The sequence below is a fragment of the Lithobates pipiens genome, unplaced genomic scaffold (genome assembly GCF_037356315.1).
Source record: "Lithobates pipiens isolate NorthernLeopardFrog02 unplaced genomic scaffold, aLitPip1_a1.2 Scaffold_23, whole genome shotgun sequence".
NCBI classification, from domain to species: domain Eukaryota; kingdom Metazoa; phylum Chordata; class Amphibia; order Anura; family Ranidae; genus Lithobates; species Lithobates pipiens.
In genome coordinates this window covers 276,158,761-276,178,166 of record NW_027507785.1, presented here as the reverse complement: position 1 = coordinate 276,178,166, position 19,406 = coordinate 276,158,761, and the positions used below count along the sequence as shown (strand labels likewise).

At 44.0% G+C, this 19,406-nt stretch overlaps 1 protein-coding gene across 3 annotated transcripts in view; it reads right to left on the bottom strand.

Annotated features, from left to right (window-relative positions):
* Positions 1 to 19,406, bottom strand: part of RABGAP1L (RAB GTPase activating protein 1 like) — a 613,081-nt gene that overhangs the window by 110,599 nt on the left and 483,076 nt on the right. Inside the window, exon 1 of one of the 3 annotated variants that reach the window (XM_077453244.1) lies at positions 8,557 to 9,128. The exons of the other annotated variants lie outside the window; for them this stretch is intronic. Within the exon in view, the coding sequence (XP_077309370.1) occupies positions 8,557 to 8,724 (168 nt within the window). The 5' untranslated portion in view covers positions 8,725 to 9,128. Of the gene's footprint in view, positions 1 to 8,556; positions 9,129 to 19,406 lie in introns of those variants that run through there. 3 annotated transcript variants of the gene reach the window in all.

Below are 19,406 nucleotides of genomic sequence, written 5' to 3'. Positions count from 1 at the left end.
TGACTCCAGTTATTTCATGGAAATATGCTATCATGATGACCAAGGAAAGGAATGGTCCTTGAAGCTTTTCACCCATGACAATGACCCTGGCTAAGTGATACAGTCTTACTGCAAATTATTCCTCCTGCTTTTCACTACAGTGATAGACAGTAAATCCAACTACCTATTTATATTCTCCAATCTCCACCGTGTAAGTTATAGAAAATGTGCGTAACTACCAACAATCTGAAAAAAAGAATCAAACTATATCATATGCTATTACTACTCAAATGAAGGTATATGATGTATGCACAAAGCTGAATATACAAAGATATGGCTAGCACTGAAATCGTATTTTCTTCTTCAAAAGAACACTCAGAAGCCTTATAGTGAACCTGTCATTACAGGGTTACTTTTATGCCCCTTTCACACGGGGCGGATCAGTAATGATCCGCCCCGTGATGATTCGCTCGCTCAGCAGGGATCGCTCCGTTGTCCCCGCTGAGCCGGCGGCGGACAGGGCGGTCTCCGTACACTGTGCAGGGACCGCCGTCAGCTCTCTGCTCTCCTCTATGGGGATCGGACGAGCACGGACCGTCTGTCCGTGTTCATCCGATCCGCTCTGCAGACGGATACAAAAATAGGATTTTCCTCCGTCTGCAGAATCGGACAGTAGCGGAGGCAGACGATATCGGGTGTCTGCGGATGTTCATTTCCCCTGGCAGAAAAAAGGTGTAAAAAAATGCATTTAGGTGTGTTTAAGTGCATTAAGCATTAATTGGCCATTGAAATGAATGAACGCCCAAGCGCTTGATGCGCCTAAAGAGGAATGTCAATATGTTTACATAATTTGTAATAAATGCCATTCTGAAGGTTCTCTCCAACCACTTTGCATATTATTTTATATATACTGCCTGGGGCCTGGGGGGAATGGATTCCCTTATTTTGCATAGATTTCCTCTCACTTCCTGTTTGGCTATGGGGCAGGAAGTGAAATCTCTGAAATGAGACTGAAAATAAACTGACAGGGGCTATAACCCCCCCTTACTCTTTCCAAAATGAAAAAGTGTTGAATTAGTTCTTCTTTAACCACTTGCTTACTGGGCACTTAAACACCCTTCCTGCCCAGACCAATTTTCAGCTTTCGGTGCTCTCACACTTTGAATGACAATTACTCAGTCATGCAACACTGTACCCAAATGAATTTTTTGTCCTTTTTTTCCCACAAATAGAGCTTTCTTTTGGTGGTATTTGATCACCTCTGGGGTTTTTATTTTTTGTGCTATAAATGAAAAAAAGACTGAAAATTTTGAAAAAAACGCATATTTCTTTGTTTCTGTGACAGAATTATGCAAATTATAAATTTTTCTTCATAAATTTTGGCCACAATTTATACTGCTACATATCTTTGGTAAAAATAACCCAAATTAGTGGATATTATTTGGTCTTGGTGTGAAAAGTTAGAGAGTCTACAAGCTGTGGTGCGAATCGCACAAAATTGATCACATCTGATGTACTGGTGGCCTATCTCGCTTCTTGTGACCCGAACAAGCCAGGAAAGTACAAATACCCCCCAAATGACCCCTTTTTGGAAAGTAGACATTCCAAGGTATTTAGTAAGAGGCATAGTGAGCTTTTTGATGTTGTCATTTTTTTCCCACAATTCTTTGCAAAATTAAGATTTTTAATTTTTTTTTCTCCACAAAATTGTCATTGTAATAGGTTATTTCTCTCACGTGGCATGTGTATACCACAAATGACACCCCCCAAAAAATTCTGCTACTCCTCCTGAGTATTACAATACCACATGTGTGGGACTTTTTCACAGCCTGGCCACATAGAGAGGCCCAACATGCAGGTAGCGCCATCATGTGTTCTAGGAACATAAATTACACATCTAACTTGTTGACTATTTATTACACTTTTGAAGCACCAGGACAATGACACGTGACACTGATGACAGATGGCACTGATACGTGGCAATGATGACACTTATACGTGGCACTGATGACACGTGGCACTGATGACAGATGGCACTAATATGTGGCACTGATGACATGTGGCACTGATGACACGTAGCACTGAAGACACGTGGCACTAATACGTGGCACTGACAGATGGCACTAATACGTGCCACCGATGACAGATGGCACTAATACATGGCACCGATGACCCGTGACACTGATGACAGATGGCACTGATAAGTGGCATTGATGACACGTGACACTGACAACAGATGGCACGTGACACTGACAGGTGGCACTGATGACAAATGCCACTGAAACGTGGCACTGATGACAGATGGCACTAATACGTGGCACTGATGACAGATGGCACTATGTGGTACTGATGACACGTGGCACTGATGACAGATGGCACTGGGGGCAGGTAGCACTGGGGGCAGGTAGCACTGGGGGTGGATGGCACTGGGGGCGGATGGCACTGGGGCGGATGGCACTGCTGGGGGAGGATGGCACTTTTTTTTTTTTTTAACTCAAGGCAGAACAGCTGCCGCTGCAGCCATTCATCTCTCCCCTCTCACACTGTCTGTGTGAGGAGGGAGAGCGGCGCTGAGATGATCTCATATGTTTACATATGAGATCATCTCCCATTGGACACGCCGATCACGCTGTAAACGGCTGCTGTGATTGGCCGTTTACAGCGATCTGTGTTTGCCTGTCCCCGGGGGACACTGCGATGCGCGCCCGCGGCGGCGCGCATTGCGGAAGTAAACATTAGGACGTCCAGGGATGGCCTCCCGGACGAACGCGCCTGCTCTACGGCCGTCATTCGGCTATAGGGCGGGCGCGAGGTGGTTAACCACTTCAATACAGGGCACTTTCGCCCCCTTCTTTCCCAGCCCAATTTTCAGCTTTCATCGCTCTAGCGCTTTCAGTGACAATTGCGCGGTCATGCTACACTGTACCCAAATTAAATTTTTATCATTTTGTTCGCACAAATAGAGCTTTATTTTGGTGGTATTTATTCACGACTCCGTTTTTTTTTTTTGCGATATAAGTGCAAAAAAAGCGGAAATTTGGAAAAAAAACAATATTTTCTTTTTTCTATTTTAAAAGAAATCCAATAAAATCTAATTTTGTCATAAATTTAAGCCAAAATGTATTCTGCTACATGTTTTTGGTAAAAAAAATTCCGTTAAGTGTATAAAAATTGGTTTGTGTGATCACGGACATATGTACGCAAATGATCATGTACATATGTGTGCAGGTGATCACGTACATATGTGTGCACATAATCATTGGGACATGTGATTTTAGTGGGACATATGTGGGGGACATGTTTTTGTTATTAGGGACATGTGTTTTTATTATTTGGGGACATGTATGTTTTGGGGACATGTGTGTTATGGGGACATATGTGAGGACTGTGTTTACACTGTGTGGTGTGTTGTGTGTTTACACTAGACTGATGATCAGTGAGTAAAAAGCTGTAAAAACAGCTTATACTCACTGATCATCAGCCGGCTGCAGCGATCTGCTCTCCTCTCCTCAGCGATGACTTCTGTGTGAGGAGAGGAGCAGCCGATTGCCTAGCAACCGGCTGTTTGTTTACATCACATGACGACCGTGATTGGACACGGCCGTCATGTAATCAGGAGGGCCAATCACAGAGCCCTCCTGCCGATCTGAGATGTGCCGTGTCCGGGTGACACGAGCACATCGGGATCATGCCGCTGTGCGGGCACACGCGCGATCCCGCTCCTTCTGAAGGACGTTCCTGAACATCCTCACAGAAGTAGACGGCTCCCACCCAGCCGTATATATGCATTGGCCGGGTGGGAAGTGGTTAAGCACACATTTCTGATAATTTTATGTAGAGGATTAAAATAACCATGCCAATGGTGCAGCAGAAACTTATATAGCACAGTGCGGAAAGTTTGTGGTCCAGGATGATAGGACAGTCAAAATTAGAAGTGGTGCGCCCCCCCCCCCCCCTGAAAGAAATGTGGTTGCTTTATGGGGCGCTAGACTTATTTGCCTATCAGCCCAGTCCACCTCATAAGACTGCCGCTACACTAACAGAGCAAACCGGCGGGGACTCTTTCTGTGCTGCCCACCCTCTGAAAAGGCCTAGGCCAGGATACAGCATTGCTCAAAGGTATAAGGTTAAAGTTACACTAAACATTATACTCTCTCTCCAAAAATAATCCATACAAATCCACTACTTAATAGACATGCAATCTATGTCTCATGAAATTGTTTCCTACTGCGTTTTTCTGTCTCCTTGTAACATCCTGCTCCCAAACCTTTTCTTTTCTGCCTCGCTATTTGTTTGAAATGAGCAGTGCATGGTAATTGCGGTAATGTACACAGCTCTATGCACACTACAAATCTCATAGTCCATAGTCTTTAGGTTGGGTTTACACCAAATACCAATGCAGCTCCCAGCAGGGGCCCTGTGGGTCTTCGTTCACCGTTTCAAGTCCGATTTCAACCCAAATTTTCAGCTGAATTCGGACCAAAAGACATACAGGGCTCCTGTACAAATTCGCACTGGAGCTGCATCCAATTCCCAATGGTGTGAACCCAGCCTCAGTTGAACTCTTCAACTATGTTCCTACATACAGTGACACCATGGAGAATGGGATAATTAATTTAGCCATCCTGTAACAGAAAGTCAAGTCACAGCAGCAAAAATAATGCAATTTGGGGATTTGGAGGATGCGGAGAGTCTGCTTTTTGTTAAAGTAGAACTATAGGCATAACTTTTATTTTTTCATTTTTGATAGAGTAAGGAAAGATTATGACATCAAAAAAAATAAAATAGAAAAATTCGGTTTTACATCCACTTTAAGGTAAAAATCCTTTTGCCTTTAGAACCACTTTAAGAATACATGCTTAAATAGTTTTTTTTAAACTAGTCCAGTGTCACTTAAAGAGCAACTGCAGTCTGCTTACATAATTTGTAATAAAAACATATTTTGCCATTCTGAAGCTTCCCTCTATCCACTTTACATATTATTTTATATATATTGCGATTTTGAACTTGCCAAATATGCTGCAGAAATCTCCCTCCACTAAGTCTGGCTGCATCCATTTTAACTGTGGGCAGCTGAAGCTGCTGCCTGTTCACTTCCTAGATTTATCCAGACACACAGAGGCACACCTCCAGCTCTGCAGCTCCTCTTTTGACTTATCCCCCCCCCCCCCTTCCTCGTAAGGTGTCACAAGAGTGAGTGAGAGAGAGCTGTGCATGATATCATAAGCCTAGGCTTTTTACCAGACAAGAAACAGGAAGTGGGCTGTATAAGGGATTTAGTGGCAGAAAAAAATGTTTTCCTACCCAAAGTTAAAACAATAAGAGCAGAAGATTTAATAGATGGAAAGATGAAAAAAATACTGAAGTTCTGCTTTAAAGCTATGCTCACTTTGAATACCTAATCATATGCAATAAAAAACAAAAATAGGACTTTGGCTTGCACAGGATTCGATTATTAAAATAAACACAGCTTCACTTTACTCCGTGCTTTTTTCTCAACTAACAAGTGCTGTGACGTCATGCGACTCCAGCCAGTCACAGAGCCGAAGTCCGCAGCCCCGGAAGGAAGAAGGGCGAACATGAATGCGGCCGCCAGCAGGGACAGCGCAGGCTTCGTTTGCAGGTAAATGCATACTAGCACATTATGCTTTTATTTTGCAGGGAACAAAAAAAGAAGGAAAACCCATCAGGTTTACTTCCTCTTTAAAGAGGGATTCCACCTAAAAAAAATATATTAAAAGCCAGCAGCTTAATAAATGGACACTCACCTGTCCCGGGTTCCAGCGATGCCGGCAGCAGAGGCCGATCGATCGCTCGGCTCTCGGCTGCTGCCGCCACCATTCTAGGTGAGGGAATCAGGAAGTGAAGCGAATTGGCTTCACTTCCCGGTTCCCTACTGCGCATGCGTGAGTCGCGCAGCGCAATAGGAATTGTCTGCGCTGTCACTGGGACCCGTGTGTGTCCCAGCAGACAGCGCGGCAGGACAGGAAATGACATGGGAGTCTATGCCCGGAAGTGGGTGTAAATACCTGTCTGTGACAGGTATCTCCCCCCCCCCCTGTAAGGTGCCAATTGTGACACCGGAGGGGGGGGGAGGGTTCCGATCAGCGGAAGTTCCACTTTAGGGTGGAACCCCGCTTTAAGTAACTCAATTCCGATGTGTTTATCATAAAATACTGGCCTTCACTGACTGCTCAAGGCTGGATAGTGCTCCTGTATTTAATTTCAATAGCAAGACTTTGTTTTTTCAAGCACTGAAAACAAAAGTGTAAAAATTTGAAAGTTATGTATATATGATTTTAGAGCCCTGGTGCCCAACCTGCAGCCTTTGGAATTTTTTGTGTGGCCCTCGGGGGCCCTGGCATACATTAATCTGTGTTTCCATATTGCCCTGCTATAGTAGAGATTTCTAGCAGCCTCATGTAATGTGTTTCCAGCTACTCCTTGAGCAGGGGTCCAGGGGGGCTCAATTTGATTGGGGCCCACATCAGCATTATGGTTGCCCTCAAAGGGCCGATTCTATCTGTGAGGTTATATACATTATTTTTTTCTAAGAGATTAGGTGCAGGAACTCAACCAAGTGTTTCCAAGTGACAGTGGTGAGAAAGGAGTGTAGAGCGAGAGCCTGAGGTGGTGGAACTCTGTTCCACCACGTTCCAGGTAAAAAAGGCCCTGGATGTAAGGGTCACATGAAATGGCCTGGCGGGCTAGATTTGACATGTGTCCTTTAGTATGTTCACAGCCTTTTGCAGCATGTCTGCAGTCTCTGACCATCTCTTGCATTATGTCCACATTCTCTTACAATATCTTGTAACATGTCAACAATCTCTGGCCATCTCTTGTATCATGGCCTTAGTCTCTGACTATATCCTGTTGTGTCTATGATCATGAAAAATCATTGAATTTTATGTGCAGCCCCTTGGTGATGTTGGCGGCCACACTTTCTGCCTCCCATATCAAGACAGTTGACCACCCCTGTATTAGAGTATATCTAAGCCCCAATTAGGTGACATCAAGTTTCCAAAGTACTGTGTAAAACCATTAGTACAGCTCTTTTTTCCATTATAAAAGGTCCTGAATTAAAACCAATACACAGAAGCACTTAAAAAGAATACAAGAATCAAACTGGAAGTCTCTTTTTTTTCTTAATAGTGATTATCTAAACCCTTTTGATTTTTCTAACCATAACGTTTTTTTCTTAACGCAGATTTCCTAGAAAATTGTAAATACAGCTTTATAAAGTAATATGAAGGGAGATCCTGCAGCTCCAAGAAGTTTTCTTGGGACACAGAGCCGTGCCATGTTGCATATGACACCTGCTGGTGAAATCTGGTATTGTATTGAAAACAGAAAAAGGTCATCTATGGTTGCCCATTGTATTTTGCCATGTACTGTAATCAATTGGATGAAAATTTTAACTGCAGCATTTGGGTATTTAAATCAAACGGGAGATTTTCCCTCTTTGAACAGGTATTATACTATTTTCTCCATCTTAGAATATTTTAGTACACTGTCCACAGAGGTAGTAGATTACACTGAACAAAAGCATGTACTGTATTTAGCAATTTGTCTCAATATCAAGGTTCTTATTTATGGAATTGCATTTTTATTGAATTATGAAACAGTATAAATGACAAGCAACAAATATACAGTACAATCATACAAAATAGATCATACTTCATTGCTCCGCCTTCCCACAATATGGAAAATATAGGCAACACGTGATAACAGGTGAACTTTCTAATGTACACTGAAAATAATTCCCCGTGACTGCTGCAATAATCTAATGCCAGTCTAGATATAACAATTCCATAAAACAAGAAAGTTGTTATACCGTGACAAGGATTATAATAGTCGACTAACAAAACTTTCTGAAAGGAAATCCCTAAGCTTCCCACATTAAGTAAATACATTCTAGCCGTCGTGTTCTACTGCAGGTCTAAAATGGAACTAGAATTCTGATTGCTTGCTTTGGTCAACACAGGCACTTCTGTGCCGTAGAGGGTTTATGTTTCTCAATTGTATTTTTCATCAGTAAATGTCTTTAGAAACCCCAAAAATGCCTAAAAATAACTCCCTCTTCATTATCATAAGAATGCAGGTCAATGTCATGGTCACATAAGACATCTAAAATGTCAACAAGGCCATTGGGCAATCCCGTCTTATGCTTGTTGAGGAAAGACTGGGGAGATAATGTTCCCTCCAGCACCAATGAATTGACAGGCTTATGTAGTAAGACACTCCTGCCTAGAAAAAGGCATAACGTTATCTACTGCATCCAGATCACCTATCTTTAAGCTGTGGTCAATAACCCCTAAGAAACATAGTTCCACCCTCCAAAACCCACAACATTCTTATGAGTGAATCCATGGTTTTATGAGTAAAGGACACATGATCTTGGGGTGCAACAGTTGGACAAGACACATAGTTGACAAGGTTGGTTCCAAAGCTTGCTGCAAACAGAAAAGTGCACACACAACGCTGCTAACATATGACAAAGCTCATGCAGGAAAATAATAACATGCAGATCCCGTGTTCCCTCCCCGGGGTAGAATGACGATGCAACAAGTCTCTCACCGCCAGAAGTCGGGGTACAAACAAGCGATGCCCCATTCCCAGCAGCTCCAGGACGCGACAGGCGTACTCATTGACAAAGTTGCTCTTCTCATCCTGAATTTCCTGTGACTTTTTCACAGGAGAGGAAAGCTTGGGGGCTGGTGGGGTGAAAGGTATCCTCTCCTCCATGGAGGTTTTCCGTAACACCCTCTCCTAACCTTATTGAGCCCGGGAAGGAATGCTAGCAAGTGAATTGGTGTGGTGGTGCATAAAGTCAATGCTGGGCATGTAGGCAATGCCAGTCTGCCTCACTGCACATGGAAATCATCTTAGGAAGAACACAACCAGACATCCATTAAGAAGCACAGCACAGGTGTGTACTGACGCATCTACACCCAACATAAAGGCACGGTTAATTTAGAAGTCATCATAGCAGAATCAGAATGGAGAAAGCCTGATGGAAAGGACCCAGCAGAGAATGCAGGGGGGAAAGTCAGGCCCAGCTGCTGGATGTGTGTGCTTGGATGGGGCTGCAGGAACAAGCGATGAGATCACTGCATCCACCGGAGCTGCTGCTGCTACAGCCTCTCATCATGAATCAGTAATGAAGGAGGGAGAAGGGAGGTGAATGAGCGAGGATGGAGGGAGGATGCTTGCTAAAGGATGCTGTAATCAGAAACCAATAGAAAAGCCCCTAACGCACATCACCCACACCCTGCTTTTTACAGCTTTCCAGTTTCCTTAAATAATCCCAGCCCTCTTTTTTTTTTTTTTTTTTTTTAAATACCTGTCCTTAGTTTATCCCTCCTTTATTAAACTGAAAACAGAAGGAGGTGCAATCAAATGATCTTTTATATTAGTGTGCAAAATTACAGCTCCTGCTATACCGTTCTGCATGCAATAATTTTACATATTAGATGACAGGGCAATGCCATGTTGACCACCAGCATTTGCAGACAGATTGCTCCTGGTCAGACGGGTGGTAATGGGAATCTTGCTCATGTTTAAAATACTGGGAATGACATTTCCTTAGAAGATTTCAGGATGAAGTGGAAAGTGCTAGGCATGTTCCTAAGAAGCAGGTGGTGGGGCTGAAGTTGAGCGACAGCGTCCTCTAGTGTGAGACACCCGATTTGCCATGTAAGGAAATGATTATCTTCCGTCTTGTGAGCACATCTGCTATTCTACAGCCTCCTGCCAACCTCACAGATATAACAAGGCTGCTTGGCAATACAGAAGGATTTTCATGAATCTGTTTGCCAATGGCGTCCATGAAAACTGCAATATGATCATTTATTCATGTATTTTAAATTGTATCAGATCTTAAAAAAAATGAAGGGTATATAATTATTTCTGGCCCCTAAGGCCTAATGTACACTGTTGCTGCTAAACGGACGTTTAGGGGCAGTTGGGCATTTTTTTCAACTGCTCCTGAACTCTCCTCTGTTATCTTATCAGTACATGTAACACGGTCATTTCTAGGCAGCTGAGTTTAGAGGCCTTTTTTGGAAAGCAAAAAAAAGAGCTCAGACGCTGAGTTTAGAGGCACTTCAGAAAATAGAAAAAAGGATATTCCTGCGCCAAAATGGGAAAAAATTATTTATTGGTGGAATGGGGTTCCCCTGATGAAGTCACGTGACCCGTGACGAACACGCGTCGGGAATTACCGCTACCGGAAGTGACGCTGGTCGAGCTCGCTGCTCGTTTTTACATTGCCTTTTTGTCATCCTGGTGTTTGTGAGTACCTGAAGTTTATTCCTTTAATAAATATTGCACTTCTTTATAATACTACACTATGGGGCATCCTTCCTTTATGCTTTAATCCTATATACCCGGCACGAGACTACCTACGGCGAATACCCCAAAGTGACTCTTAAAGAGGCCACGCACCATATAGGGAGTAAGAGAGGGAGGCCAAACAAGAATTGCCATATTAGGATCCATAAAGGGAAAAGACCTCCAGGAACACCTAAAGACATACTCAATATATGCTGCAACCTTACAGCAGTAAGGTAAGGGGATATCCATAAATTGACCACCTAGGATCACACTGAACTCCGCTGGATCACCCTAACCATCACCCATTATATTGAAGAACACTTAGCACTTTATTTACACCTGTAGTTTATTTTATGCGACTTTTTGATTCTAAGTTCATTTATGTTTCATGCAACTTATGTTATAGTCGCTACACAGCTCATTTGCACCTTATGCGACTTTGTATAGTTAGCACTTTATTTCACTATATGCACCTTTATATGGACATTTGATAAAAATATACTTCCGTCGATCTAGACGATTGTTCAAACTGTGCTTTTTTCACTTGGATTCAGCCCTCAGCACTACTGCACTTTGTCGTTCACTTTTCAACTAATTTTATTACTTTTTACGTATTTTTAAATACTAACTGTTTCACCTTCTATCATCTCTATATAATAGCATCAATTTTTATGAATTATTTTTACCTCTGTGTATTGATGTGTATGCTAAATCACTGATCCAAGGTATTATATGATTATTACGCTATTACATTTTACTTCTGTCATATATTTGATGTATTACTAGCCTTCATCCACTTACCTGTATATACAGTTAGAGGCACTTCAACTGTCAAACGCTTCTTAACATAGCTAAATGTGGTAACTTGCGTTTAGTTTATAGGCATTTTTCATTTTTGGCTATTTTGAAAAAAATATATTTTTTTCTCAAATGCTTCTAAATGCAGCAAAACAGATGTTTCAAACGTGGGTTACTATCTGGCAAGTTAAATTGTTCAGGAGAGGTTGTAAAAACGTCCCGTGTACATTAAGCCTTACAATTTTTCTGGAAATACCTAGAAGCAATCAGGCAAACAAAAAAAGTTCCAAATGATTTTTGCATGCTTTGAAAGTTCACTTTAGATTTTGCCTCTTTGAGCCCCGTTTTAAGATTTTTCATAGATTTTTAAATCTGAACTGCAGGCAAACAGCTACAGAGATGAAATACATAAGGCCCCTTTCACGCTGGGGAGCTTTGCAGGCGATACAGCGCTAAAAATAGCGCCTGCAAAGCGCCCTGAAACAGTCGCTGCTGTCTCTCCAATGTGAAAGCCCCGAGGGCTTTCACACTGGAGTGGTGTGCTGGCAGGACGCCAAAAAAAGTCCTGCTAGCAGCATCTTTGGAGCGGTGTATACACCGCTCCTGCCCACTGAAATTAATGGGGCAGCGCGGCTATACCGCCGGCATAGCGCTGCTGCAGCGGCGCTTTGCAGGCAATTTTAACCCTTTTTTGGCCACTAGCGGGGGATAAAACCGCCCCGCTAGTGGCTGAATAGTGTAGCTAAAACAATGGTAAAGTGGTGCTAAAAATAGCGCAGTTTTCCAGCCAACGTTGCTCCTGCCACAGTGTGAAAGGGGCCTAATACATATAAAAGGAGCAGCTTTAGCTGCCAAAGGATTTGTATTTCTGTCCATCTAGTCCTGTTGCAATTAAACACTAAAGGGGTCTTGTACCTCCAGGCCTATGATTGGGCAGTGAAGTAAGAAGCAGCAGACTTCTCCCAGTCACACCGCTCTCTCCTCCAATGAGTTTGCCCCTTGTTATCACATGAACACTGCAGCACAGATAACTGGCTCCTTGTGCTTCTGTTCCTTTCTCAGACTGAGCTCTGCTGTACAGTGGATCGCAACAGGTGGATACTAAGCAAAAAAAAAAAAAAAGAAAAGAAGTTATAGTCTTTTCTCTACTCAGCAGTCGCAAGTCCTCTGACATCATCAATTTTAATGCTGAGCCCAATGACCTACATTGAACTTGAGGATTGCCAAGGAATAGTTTACTGTCGGAGTGTAGTGGAGAAGATGAGAGTGCCAGCTGCTGGGTAAGTGGAGAATCGGGTAAGAAAACCTACTATTTGTGGCCCACTAGACCTAAATGAACAGTTAACCACAGCTGTGTGTGGGTAACTCCAACTACAAAGAAGAATTTTTTTCCTTCCTTAGAGATCGGCTTAAGTTATTTATTAATAAATACAGACCATAATGAAACGGGAATGACCCAAGAAATGGGCTAGCCATTATCCTGAGCAAACATCGCTGACCGCTGCCAGTGTTTACTGACACACTAGACTAGTGCAAAAGTTGTTTTTAGCAGCTGATGTATTATGTCTGGAGTGGTCCAGTCATGCATTCAATAATCATTTTATTCATCGGATTTTGTGACTATCTTTTTATTACAACATCTGCTAATATCGATATACTTCACAAGGATAAGGTGCTTTCCCTTCTTTGTATTTATTTATAGGAAATGCAAAGGTGTACAGACCTCTGGGAGAAACTACTAATAACAGAATATCAAGCAGTCATACAAAAGGGACTAGAGCAGCCTTTCTCAACTAGGGTTCCTCCAAAGGTTGCTAAAGGCGATGAGCAATTTCAGCCTTTCGGAATGGTAAGCCCTGACTGCATTGATCTTTTTAGCTATCTGCAAGGTGGGATTCTTCTAACTGACCACTAATGTAAGAAGCATTCTTCCTAGAAACCACCAACGCAAAGAGCACTCTTCTCCAATGACCACATGCAGGGGGCATTATTTCCAGAGACCACTAAAGTAAGGAGCATTATTTTTTCTCAATGACCACTAATGTAAGGAGCATTTTTCCCAATGACCACCAATACAAGGAGCATTCTTCCCAATGACCACCAATACAAGGAGCATTCTTCCCAATGACCACCAATACAAGGAGCATTCTTCCCAATGACCACCAATACAAGGAGCATTCTTCCCAATGACCACCAATACAAGGAGCATTCTTCCCAATGACCACCAATACAAGGAGCATTCTTACTAGTGACCATCAATGCAAGGAGCACTCCTCCCAATGACCACCAATACAAGGAGCATTGTTCCCAATGACCACCAATGCAAGGAGCATTCTTCCCAATGACCACAAATGCAAGGAGCATTCTTCCCAATGACCACCAATGCAAGGGGTATTCTTCCCAATGACCACCAATGCAAGGGGCATTCTTCCCAATGACCACCAATGCAAGGGGCATTCTTCGCAATGACCACCATTGCAAGGAGCATTTTTCCCAATGACCACCAATGCAAGGAACATTCTTACCAATGATCACCAATGCAAGGGGCATTCTTCCCAATGATCACCAATGCAAGCAGAATTCTTCCCAATGACCAATGTGCCATAAGCTATAGTTAGGGTAATTATTAGCAGGGGTTCTCTGAGATAGGAAATGTATTTCAAGGGCTCCTCCATGTTAAAAAGTTTGAGAAAGGCTGGTCCAAAAGCCTGCAGTATGCATTATATATAAAATGAAACTAAAGTGGCATATGTAATATAAAATCCTTGTGATCACAACCCTCTAGAGTAATGTGCGTTATTACAGCGCCACTCTGTACCCCTCATTTACCTTAAACACATTTTTCTGTGTTTGTTCCTCCCAGGGAAGTATTATTGGACAGTCAGCAACAAGGTGATTTATCAGCACTGTTCAGCTCATTAATCTAACACACACAACCTAGTTTTCAGCCATAGTGGGAGATGAGTGCCTTGCATGACAGTCACATCTGTGCCCTTGAGCCATTCTAATGAAATCATGGCACTGAGAGAAGGAGAAAGGAAGAGAGACATGAAAAGCATATCATGCAGGATTGCTCCTAATAGCAGAGAAATTGGCTTAGCCCACATGGCAGCAGAAATGAAGATTGGCTCAATGGGATGAAATGATCGTGCTATCGCTCTCTGAAGGCAGATGTGTCTATAGTCCTTTCACTGGCTCCACACTGAACTCACTGAGAGTTAAATAAGAATCTGCAGCGGTAGCGCCATCCGTTATGAACACGAGATAAAGCAGGAAACTCCTTCTACTACAAAGCCAGATGATCAGACAGGAGCGTGCATGCATTTTCTCAGCAGGTAAAATCAGGTCAATGTGCTGGCAGGCTGGATTACATACAAAATGGCTTCACTGGGCTACACTACACTGAAAAATACACAGAGGGAAATAGTAACTGCAACCGCCATTAATGGTTCATAGATTCCCATTAAACCTTATCAAATGCTGTCAAACATGTTACCGTTCACTGAACCATGAAAATATGGAATGGAGAGGTAAATATTTTGCTGTGTCATTTCTAATGGCATGTACACACAAACGGTTTTCCCGTCGGAATAAATCCCAAAGGTTTTTCCGACAGAGTTCCGCTGAAACTGTCGTGCGTCCGTCTCGTACTTGATTCTGAGCATGCATGGTTTTTTTTGCAAGTCAGAATTGCCACAGAAGATCGCATTTTCGGATAGGAACTTTTCCTGACCGAAAAAAATTGAGACCATGCTCTCAATCTTTTGCTAGCTGGAATTCGGCTAGCAAAAGTCCGATGGAGCGTACACACGGTCGCATTTTTCTGAGGGAATGATTGAAATGAGGGGAAGCTCTGTTGATTTATATCATCCAATCATGTACAAGCAAAAATGCATTTTTTTATTTTTCTTGCATGTCCCCCTCAGAGCACTTGCAATGCACTTGTAGTGCTAAGTGGATTTGCCACAAATGAGCCCCAAAGTGTGCTAGAACCTTTGGTGCTTATTGATTGCAGAGCAGCATCATTCTTTGCTAACTTTTGTGTGAATATTTATTTTCACTCTTGGGACAAAGTCATCTGGCACCCAAGGTGTGAAGATTCTAAAGTCCCCCTCTTTGCCAGGTTCTTATTTCAGCACTTCACAAACTGACACAAATGTAAACATTTTTAATACACAAAAAAAAAAAGTTAAGACAAGAAAATGAAGTTAAAGTGGAGGGCCACCCTGAAAAAAAAAATACATTAAAAATTAGAAAAAAAAATCAGAAAAAAAAAAAAGATTTTTTTTTTAAACTTACCAGAAATGCCTGTTGCTAGGCACATCGTCCTAACCTGCCTCTTCCTCCTCCGCGGAGATCTTCTGTCTTCTCTCCTCCGTGCGGCGTCTTCTGGGTAATGGGTCGCGCTGTGTTCTGGGACACCATTCACAAAGCGCTGAGTGACTCGCGCATGCGCAGTAGGAAACCGGCAGTGAAACCGCAAGGCTCCACTGCCCGTTTCCCTTAGCCAAAATGGCGGCACCGGGACACGAGAGCCGAGGGACGGGTCAGCCTCGGGCGGCCGACATCGCGGGCGCCCTGGACAGGTAAGTGTGCTCATTAAAAGTCAGCAGCTACAGTGTTTGCAGCTGCTGACTTTTAAAACATTTTTGGAAAACCGGCCCTCCTCTTTTTTTTTTTTTAGAAACAACGAGTTTATTGGTAATTAGCATAGGTAAAGTTACAGCTTAGTACATCCAACAATGGAGGGAAACAATAAAGAAAACAGTTCCGTAAAAACATAGAAAAGCACGGGTCAACATCCAGTAAGGCCATTACATTGTACTTATATGATCACGTGTATTACAGAACATAAAGGAAAAAGTCATCCCATTAAGACACGACGACAGCAGGTACTGGTTCCCGACTAAGGTGAAGGGCCAAATACCACACCCCAACTCTGCGCAGTATGTTAGAGGTAACACTACCCAACCCTACCCTTGCCCACCTATGCAGTCCCTGCTCTAATATACCAAAATCACAGGCCGCCCTGTCCCCTAGCGTAGATCAGATTAGACTGGCTCTTCCTCTACTGCTCTCCCGGTGCGTATATGACTTTCTTCATTGGCAATGTTAGGTTAACCTCAGCTAAACAGGCTCTGAGTGTCGGAGTCTCGGACCGCAGCCATAATTTGGCAATCAGCTTCCTAGCACTAAACAATGTCTCTTGTATAAAAACAGCATGCGAGGGGTCGGTCGGAGCATTGAACACCAGTCCCTGTAAACAAGTTTTATATGGTCATGGAGGAATTGAATAACAAGTAGCCAAAATGCCTGGATGTCCGGGCAGGACCATATCAAGTGGTAGAATGAACATGGATGGTTCCACACCGGGGACACCCCGGCTCCTGGGAGGGTCTGTACCTGCAGATTCTTGCAAGAGTGAGATAGGATTTGTGTAAAATGTACAGTTGGGTCAACCTGTCCGCTAGTCTAGGGGAAGCCTGTTTGACATTATCAAGGATCTCCTCCCAATCTTCACTCTCTAACGGACCTACCTCCTCTTCCCACCTGTGCTTCGCTACCTCAGCAATTCTGGATTCTGAGCGTTTTCTGAGGGAGTCATATATGGTAGATATCAGTTTAGAGGGCTCCTCTCCAACCATGACGCCCACCAGTGACAGTTCTTGAGGGTTAGGAAACCCCTCCCCAAATTGAGCCCGGAGGGCACGGGATAGTTGTGCATAGCGAAACAGCATATGCGAGGGGATCTCAAATTCCCCCTGCAGCGCCTGGAAACTACGTACCCCCAGGGGAGTGATGACCTGGTGCAAGTACACAACCCCCCTGGAAGCCCAGAGGCCCGCACCCGGCAGCCCCCGGAGTTCCCTCAGTTAAGGGTTGTGCCACAAGGGCGTGTGGGAATGTACCCAGTCTGCACCCACCAGCTTTTGAGCGATTTCCCACAACCGCCTATGTTGAACCAGCAGAGGGGCATGAGCCTTCTTGCACCTGTTAGTCTCCCTCCCCCTAAATAAGACCTGAAGGGGGGAGTGAGCATAACTATATGGATCTCTGCATATCAGTGCTTGGTACCTAAGAGCATCTGATTTATGCAGGTGATAAAAATGGGAGAGCTGGGTGGCGATATAGTATGCGTGAAAGTCAGGGAGCGCCGCCCCTCCCCGGTCGGTGGGATTCTTGAGAGTATTCCAAGCCAATTTGTGTCTTCCAGAGCCCCAGATAAAGGAATTAAGAATAGTGTCTAAGGTTTTGAAATATTTAAGGGGAATAATAATTGGCGCATGCCAGAATTTATAAAGGAACTTGGGTAACAAAATCATTTTAACTAAGTTTATCCTTCCCATTACACCAAGGGGGAGCCTAGCCCAGGATTTAATTTTGCATTTCAGGTAGGAGATCAGAGGTTCTATGTTATTAGATATATAATCAGGGGGTTCCCTAGTTATCTGTACCCCCAAATACAGAATGGAGGACACTCTTCGTAATGGGAGGGTCGCTGCGTCTCCTGTTGATGGGAACATGACAAGGGGGAGAATCTGTGACTTCGTCGAGTTTATGCTGAGGCCCGAATGCTTACCGAAATCCTCGATGGCACGAAGAGCGGCCCACAAAGAAGGCCCCTCGTCCTCAAGGTATAAGAGCATGTCATCTGCGTACATACTCACGGTCTCTACCAGGGATCCCATCCTAAGTCCTTTAATGTGTGTATTAGATCTGAGGGAGATAGCCAGCGGCTCCACCGCTAGGGCATATAGGATTGGGGACAACGGACATCCCTGTCTAGTCCCCCGTCGCAAGGGCAGGGGATCAGACAGACGCCCGTTCACCGCCACCCGTGCTTCCGGAGAAAAATACAGTATTCTAACCCATTTTATAAAATTGGGCCCCAACCTAAATCGTCTAAGGCATTCCCACAGATATTCCCACTCTACTGAGTCGAATGCCTTAGCCGCATCCAACGCTATCATGGCCCTAGTACCCACTGACTCATGAGAGGCTTGCAGGTTCTTATGAAGTCTACGGATGTTCATCACTGTGTTTTTACCAGGCATGAATCCCGTTTGATCTGGGTGGATAAGGGAGAGAATATGTGGGTTCAACCGGTATATTAATATTTTGGCCAATATTTTTATATCCACCTGCAGCAATGAGATCGGGCGATACGAGTCGGGGCAATGCGGGTCCTTACCCGGCTTTGGAATCACAATGATCGTTGCTTGACGTAAAGTGTCAGGGAGGGACTCAGATTCGAACAGATAGGTATACAAATTTAGCAGCTCGGGGGCTAACACATCGGGGTATGCAGCATAGAAGTCTAATGGTAACCCATCTTGCCCAGGAGCCTTAGATGTGGCTAGGGACGAGAGTGCTAGCTCAATCTCCTCAAGCCTGATCGGGGCCTCCAATTCTGAGACCTGAGCCATAGACAGTTGCGGGAATGAAACATTTTGTAAAAATGCCCGGGTCTCCTGAGGCGTAGAGGTCTGCATAGTAAGACCGAAACATCTCTGCGACTGTCACCGGGTCCGAGACAAGAGCCCCACTCCCGTCCGCTAGAGACACCACTACCGGCGGCCTCGCATCCTGGTGAGCGAGGTACGCCAGGAGTTTACCCGCCCTCTCGCCTTGTTCAAATATCCGCTGCTGCGAAAAAAAGTGTTTTCGCCTGGCTTGTTCAAAGTGTAGTTGGTCTAGTACGCGTGTTTGGAGTTTTAGAGCCGAGGCGTTCGCCGCGGTGGGGATCGATGCAAACTCACGTGTAATAGTGTCTAGTGTAAGGGATCTTCCCGGGGTAGGGTGTGTTTGGACACAGTTCACAGCAGACTTGGAATTTATAAAGCAGATCTTGGCGTTTATTCGTGGTACAAACAGTCCAGCAAACAAAATATACAGCAACACCGTGCTTTCTAAGTACAACAAAAATAAAAGTCCTAGCCCGGCTGGGCGCTTACTAACAGGTTCTGCTCACCTATCTGACACTTACAAACACAGCGTCTTTCGCCTGGATATCGCAGGGTGAGTTTTAGCTCCAGCAGTGGCTGTGCTTGCAGCTTCCTTCAACACACAGATTGTTCATTCCCTGGCTGAGAGCAACCACCTGCAGACCCTGCAGTGCCTTTAGCTTCCCAGGCTAATTAGGATCAAAGCTCACCTGATCCCAAACCCAGAACTGGATCGGGGGATGTGGAATGACAGGTCCCTCTACCAAACCTACCTGCCATTCCATATAAACCCAGGCCCGGCAAAATTAAATAACAACTCAGCAGCATATCGCTGCTGAGAAACTGATC